This window comes from Xenopus laevis, chromosome 7S (assembly GCF_017654675.1).
Source record: "Xenopus laevis strain J_2021 chromosome 7S, Xenopus_laevis_v10.1, whole genome shotgun sequence".
Lineage (NCBI taxonomy): Eukaryota > Metazoa > Chordata > Amphibia > Anura > Pipidae > Xenopus > Xenopus laevis.
This window is the reverse complement of record NC_054384.1, coordinates 112831623-112837622: the sequence shown is the minus strand read 5'-3', so window position 1 is coordinate 112837622 and position 6000 is coordinate 112831623. Positions and strand designations below refer to the sequence as shown.

Here is a 6000-nt window from a genome sequence, read left to right as displayed (position 1 = left end):
TCCCATGGTCAGACAGGAACTTCCCCCTGGGTAAGTGAATCTCCCCCAGTACTTACCCAGGTACAGAGCTCTGATTCTCTGTACTTCCTGCTCCTGGGCTGTTCTCTTTCCCATGGTCAGACAGGAATCTCCCCCTGGGTAAGTGAATCCAATCTCCCCCAGTACTTACCCAGGTACAGAGCTCTGATTCTCTGTACTTCCTGCTCCTGGGCTGTTCTCTTTCCCATGGTCAGACAGGAACCTCCCCCTGGGTAAGTGAATCTCCCTCAGTACTTACCCAGGTACAGAGCTCTGATTCTCTGTACTTCCTGCTCCTGGGCTGTTCTCTTTCCCATGGTCAGTAAGGAACCTCCCCCTGGGTAAGTGAATCCAATCTCCCTCAGTACTTACCCAGGTACAGAGCTCTGATTCTCTGTACTTCCTGCTCCTGGGCTGTTCTCTTTCCCATGGTTAGACAGGAACCTCCCCCTGGGTAAGTGAATCCAATCTCCCCCAGTACTTACCCAGGTACAGAGCTCTGATTCTCTGTACTTCCTGCTCCTGGGCTGTTCTCTTTCCCATGGTCAGACAGGAACCTCCCCCTGGGTAAGTGAATCTCCCCCAGTACTTACCCAGGTAACTCCCCCCGCATAATTTGGGATATCTGGTCCCCCCCAATAAAAAAAGTCATTTTTGTTCCTACACAAAACTGCAGGTGACATACAATGCCCCCACTCACAGACCCCGTCCCCCCTCATGTCCCCCCACAGACACAGTCTCTTCTCTCTGATCAGAGCAGAGATACTCAGCAGAGCTATATATACACACAGAGCAGGGAGAAGCAACACGGGGTTAATATGAGGAGGGAGGGCAGATGCAGTGGGTACAGTTAGTCAGTGGGTGGGACAGGAGTGAGGGGGCGGAGTCTGGCAGGTGATTGGCTGATGATATGTGACAGACAGTTCCCCCGGCAGCAGGAGACAGTGAGTGTGAGCGAGTGAGAGAGAAATGTGCTGGATGTGTGAGTCGCAGGGATCCCTTACACTGGCACCCCATGGCACCCCGACTTACCTGCCTGCTCTGTGTCTGCTTCTCCCTGGCCCCCCGCTCCGCTCCCACCAGCAATGAAGGTAAGTGGCCCCTGCCAAATATTCTGGGGGCCCCGCTGTCTGCTGCTGGGAAATGGGTCACTGGATGGGGGCAGAATTGGGGGGACACCACAGAGGGAGGGCCCTGAGCATGTGGGGGTACAGGGAGTGACTGGCAGATATTGGGGCAGTTTGGAGCTGTCACTGAGCTGAGCCCCGACATATTGAGGGAGTCAGAGATTCTCACTTTTTCCCTGAACCCCCATTACCCCCACAACCAAACTTCCTTCTCACCCCCCAATCTATAAGCCTCATTATCTTTATGGGGGTCCCCTGTCCCCTTCAGTCCATATTGTGGGGATCAACTTGGTACAAATCCTCTTGGAATGACCAGAGGCCCAAAGATCTCCCCAGAATTACACTGGTATTTACCCCTCTGTACCCCAAAACTGACACTCGCTGGTGCCTCTCCTGTAGATCTGTCTGTCTGTACCCACTGTTTATATGTCTTATACAGAGGGACCAGGAATGAGTGTTATACAGAGGGACCAGGAATAAGTGATATACAGAGGGACGAGAAATCAGTGTTATACAGAGGGACCAGGAATGAGTGTTATACAGAGGGACGAGAAATCAGTGTTATACAGAGGGACCAGGAATCAGTGAATTACAGAGGGACCATGAATTACTGTTATACACAGGTTGGTGATCCCGGGGACCATGAAATAGTGTTATACAGAGGTTGGTGATGCCAGGGACCATTAATTAGTGTTATACAGAGGTTGATGATGCCGTGGACCATGAATTAGTGTTATACAGAGGTTAGTGATGCTGGGGACTATGAATTAGTGTTATACAGAGGTTGCTGATGCCGGGGACCATGAATTAGTGTTATACAGAGGTTGGTGATGCCGGGGACCATGAATTTGTGTTATACAGAGGTTGGTAATGCCAGGACCATGAATTAGTGTTATACAGAGGTTGCTGATGCCTTGGGACCATGAATTAGTGTTATACAGAGGATTAGTGATGCCGGGGACCATGAATTAGTGTTATACAGAGGTTGGTGATGCCGGGGACTATGAATTAGTGTTATACAAAGGTTGGTGATGCCGGGGACCATGAATTAGTGTTATACAGAGGTTGGTGACACTGGGACTATGAATTAGTGTTATACAAAGGTTGGTGATGCCGGGGACCATGAATTAGTGTTATACAGAGGTTGGTGACACTGGGACCATGAATCATTGTTATACACAGGTCAGTGTTATACAGAGGTTGGTAATGCCGGGGACCATGAATTAGTGTTATACAGAGGTTGGTAATGCCGGGGACCATGAATTAGTGTTATACAGAGGTTGGTGATGCCGGGGACCATGAGTTAGTGTTATACAGAGGTTAGTGATGCCTTGGGACCATGAATTAGTGTTATACAGAGGTTGGTAATGCCGGGGACCATGAATTAGTGTTATACAGAGGTTGCTGATGCCGGGACCATGAATTTGTGTTATACAGAGGTTGCTGATGCCGGGACCATGAATTAGTGTTATACAGAGGTTGCTGATGCCGGGGACCATGAATTAGTGTTATGCAGAGGTTGGTGATGCCGGGGACCATGAATTAGTGTTATGCAGAGGTTGGTGATGCCGGGGACCATGAATTAGTGTTATACAGAGGTTGCTGATGCCGGGGACCATGAATTAGTGTTATACAGAGGTTGGTAATGCCGGGGACCATGAATTAGTGTTATACAGTGGTTGGTGATGCCGAGGACCATGAGTTAGTGTTATACAGAGGCTGCTGATGCCGGGATCATGAATTAGTGTTATACAGAGGTTGATGAAGCCGTGGACCATGAATTAGTGTTATACAGAGGTTGCTGATGTCGGGACCATGAATTAGTGTTATACAGAGGTTGCTGATGCCGGGGACCATGAATTAGTGTTATACAGAGGTTAGTGATGCCGGGGACCATGAATTAGTGTTATACAGAGGTTGCTGATGCCGGGGACAATGAATCAGTTTTATACAGAGGTTTAGTGATGCCGGGGACCATGAATTAGTGTTATACAGAGGTTTAGTGATGCCGGGGACCATGAATTAGTGTTATACAGAGGTTGGTGATGCCAGGGACCATGAATTAGTGTTATACAGAGGTTGGTGATGCCAGGGACCATGAATTAGTGTTATACAGAGCTCGCTGAAGCCGTGGACCATGAATTAGTGTTATACAGAGGTTGCTGATGCCGGGGACCATGAATTAGTGTTATACAGAGGTTGATGATGCCGGGGACCATGAATTAGTGTTATACAGAGGTTAGTGATGCCGGGACCATGAATTAGTGTTATACAGAGGTTGCTGATGCCGGGGACCATGAATTAGTGTTATACAGAGGTTAGTGATGCCGGGGACCATGAATTAGTGTTATACAGAGGTTGCTGATGCCAGGGACCATGAATTAGTGTTATACAGAGGTTGATGATGCCGGGGACCATGAATTAGTGCTATACAGAGGTTTACTGATGCCGGGGACCATGAATTAGTGTTATACAGAGGTTGGTGATGCCGGGGACCATGAGTTAGTGTTATACAGAGGTTGATGATGCCGGGGACCATGAATTAGTGTTATACAGAGGTTAGTGATGCCGGGACCATGAATTAGTGTTATACAGAGCTCGCTGAAGCCGTGGACCATGAATTAGTGTTATACAGAGGTTGCTGATGCCGGGGACCATGAATTAGTGTTATACAGAGGTTAGTGATGCCGGGGACCATGAATTAGTGTTATACAGAGGTTGCTGATGCCGGGGACAATGAATCAGTTTTATACAGAGGTTTAGTGATGCCGGGGACCATGAATTAGTGTTATACAAAGGTCAGTGATGCTGGGGACTATGAATTAGTGTTATACAGAGGTTTAGTGATGCCGGGGACTATGAATTAGTGTTATACAGAGGTTAGTGATGCCGGGGACCATGAATTAGTGTTATACAGAGGTTGGTGATGCCAGGGACCATGAATTAGTGTTATACAGAGGTTGGTGATGCCGGGGACCATGAATTAGTGCTATACAGAGGTTTAGTGATGCCGGGGACCATGAATTAGTGTTATACAGAGGTTTAGTGATCCCGGGGACCATGAATTAGTGTTATACAGAGGTTGGTGATGCCGGGGACCATGAATTAGTGTTATACAGAGGTTGGTGATGCCGGGGACCATGAATTAGTGTTATACAGAGGTTTAGTGATGCCGGGGACCATGAATTAGTGTTATACAGAGGTTGATGATGCCGGGGACCATGAATTAGTGTTATACAGAGGTTTAGTGATGCCGGGGACCATGAATTAGTGTTATACAGAGGTTTAGTGATGCCGAGGACCATGAATCAGTGTTATACAGAGGTTAGTGATGCCTTGGGACCATGAATTAGTGTTATACAGAGGTTTGGTGATGCCGGGGACCATGAAGTAGTGTTATACAGAGGTTGGTGACACTGGGACCATGAATCAGTGTTATACAGAGGTTGCTGATGCCGGGATCATGAATTAGTGTTATACAGAGGTTGATGAAGCCGTGGACCATGAATTAGTGTTATACAGAGGTTGCTGATGCCGGGACCATGAATTAGTGTTATACAGAGGTTGCTGATGCCGGGGACCATGAATTAGTGTTATACAGAGGTTAGTGATGCCGGGGACCATGAATTAGTGTTATACAGAGGTTGCTGATGCCGGGGACAATGAATCAGTTTTATACAGAGGTTTAGTGATGCCGGGGACCATGAATTAGTGTTATACAGAGGTTTAGTGATGCCGGGGACCATGAATTAGTGTTATACAGAGGTTGGTGATGCCAGGGACCATGAATTAGTGTTATACAGAGGTTGGTGATGCCGGGGACCATGAATTAGTGCTATACAGAGGTTTAGTGATGCCGGGGACCATGAATTAGTGTTATACAGAGGTTGGTGATGCCGGGGACCATGAGTTAGTGTTATACAGAGGTTGATGATGCCGGGGACCATGAATTAGTGTTATACAGAGGTTTAGTGATGCCGGGGACCATGAATTAGTGTTATACAGAGCTCGCTGAAGCCGTGGACCATGAATTAGTGTTATACAGAGGTTGCTGATGCCGGGGACCATGAATTAGTGTTATACAGAGGTTGATGATGCCGGGGACCATGAATTAGTGTTATACAGAGGTTAGTGATGCCGGGACCATGAATTAGTGTTATACAGAGGTTGCTGATGCCGGGGACCATGAATTAGTGTTATACAGAGGTTAGTGATGCCGGGGACCATGAATTAGTGTTATACAGAGGTTGCTGATGCCAGGGACCATGAATTAGTGTTATACAGAGGTTGATGATGCCGGGGACCATGAATTAGTGCTATACAGAGGTTTAGTGATGCCGGGGACCATGAATTAGTGTTATACAGAGGTTGGTGATGCCGGGGACCATGAGTTAGTGTTATACAGAGGTTGATGATGCCGGGGACCATGAATTAGTGTTATACAGAGGTTAGTGATGCCGGGACCATGAATTAGTGTTATACAGAGCTCGCTGAAGCCGTGGACCATGAATTAGTGTTATACAGAGGTTGCTGATGCCGGGGACCATGAATTAGTGTTATACAGAGGTTAGTGATGCCGGGGACCATGAATTAGTGTTATACAGAGGTTGCTGATGCCGGGGACAATGAATCAGTTTTATACAGAGGTTTAGTGATGCCGGGGACCATGAATTAGTGTTATACAAAGGTCAGTGATGCTGGGGACTATGAATTAGTGTTATACAGAGGTTAGTGATGCCGGGGACCATGAATTAGTGTTATACAGAGGTTGGTGATGCCAGGGACCATGAATTAGTGTTATACAGAGGTTGGTGATGCCGGGGACCATGAATTAGTGCTATACAGAGGTTTAGTG

General features: G+C 47.4%; 1 protein-coding gene across 2 annotated transcripts in view; it reads left to right on the top strand.

Moving 5' to 3' along the window:
• The first annotated feature begins 881 nt into the window (after positions 1 to 881).
• LOC108697840 (ephrin type-A receptor 8) overlaps positions 882 to 6000 on the top strand; it is a 39598-nt gene continuing 34479 nt past the window's right edge. For both annotated transcript variants that reach the window (XM_041571835.1, XM_041571834.1), the window contains exon 1: positions 882 to 1109. In XM_041571835.1, the coding sequence (XP_041427769.1) occupies positions 1034 to 1109 (76 nt within the window). In that variant the 5' untranslated portion in view covers positions 882 to 1033. The remainder of the gene's footprint in view (positions 1110 to 6000) is intronic.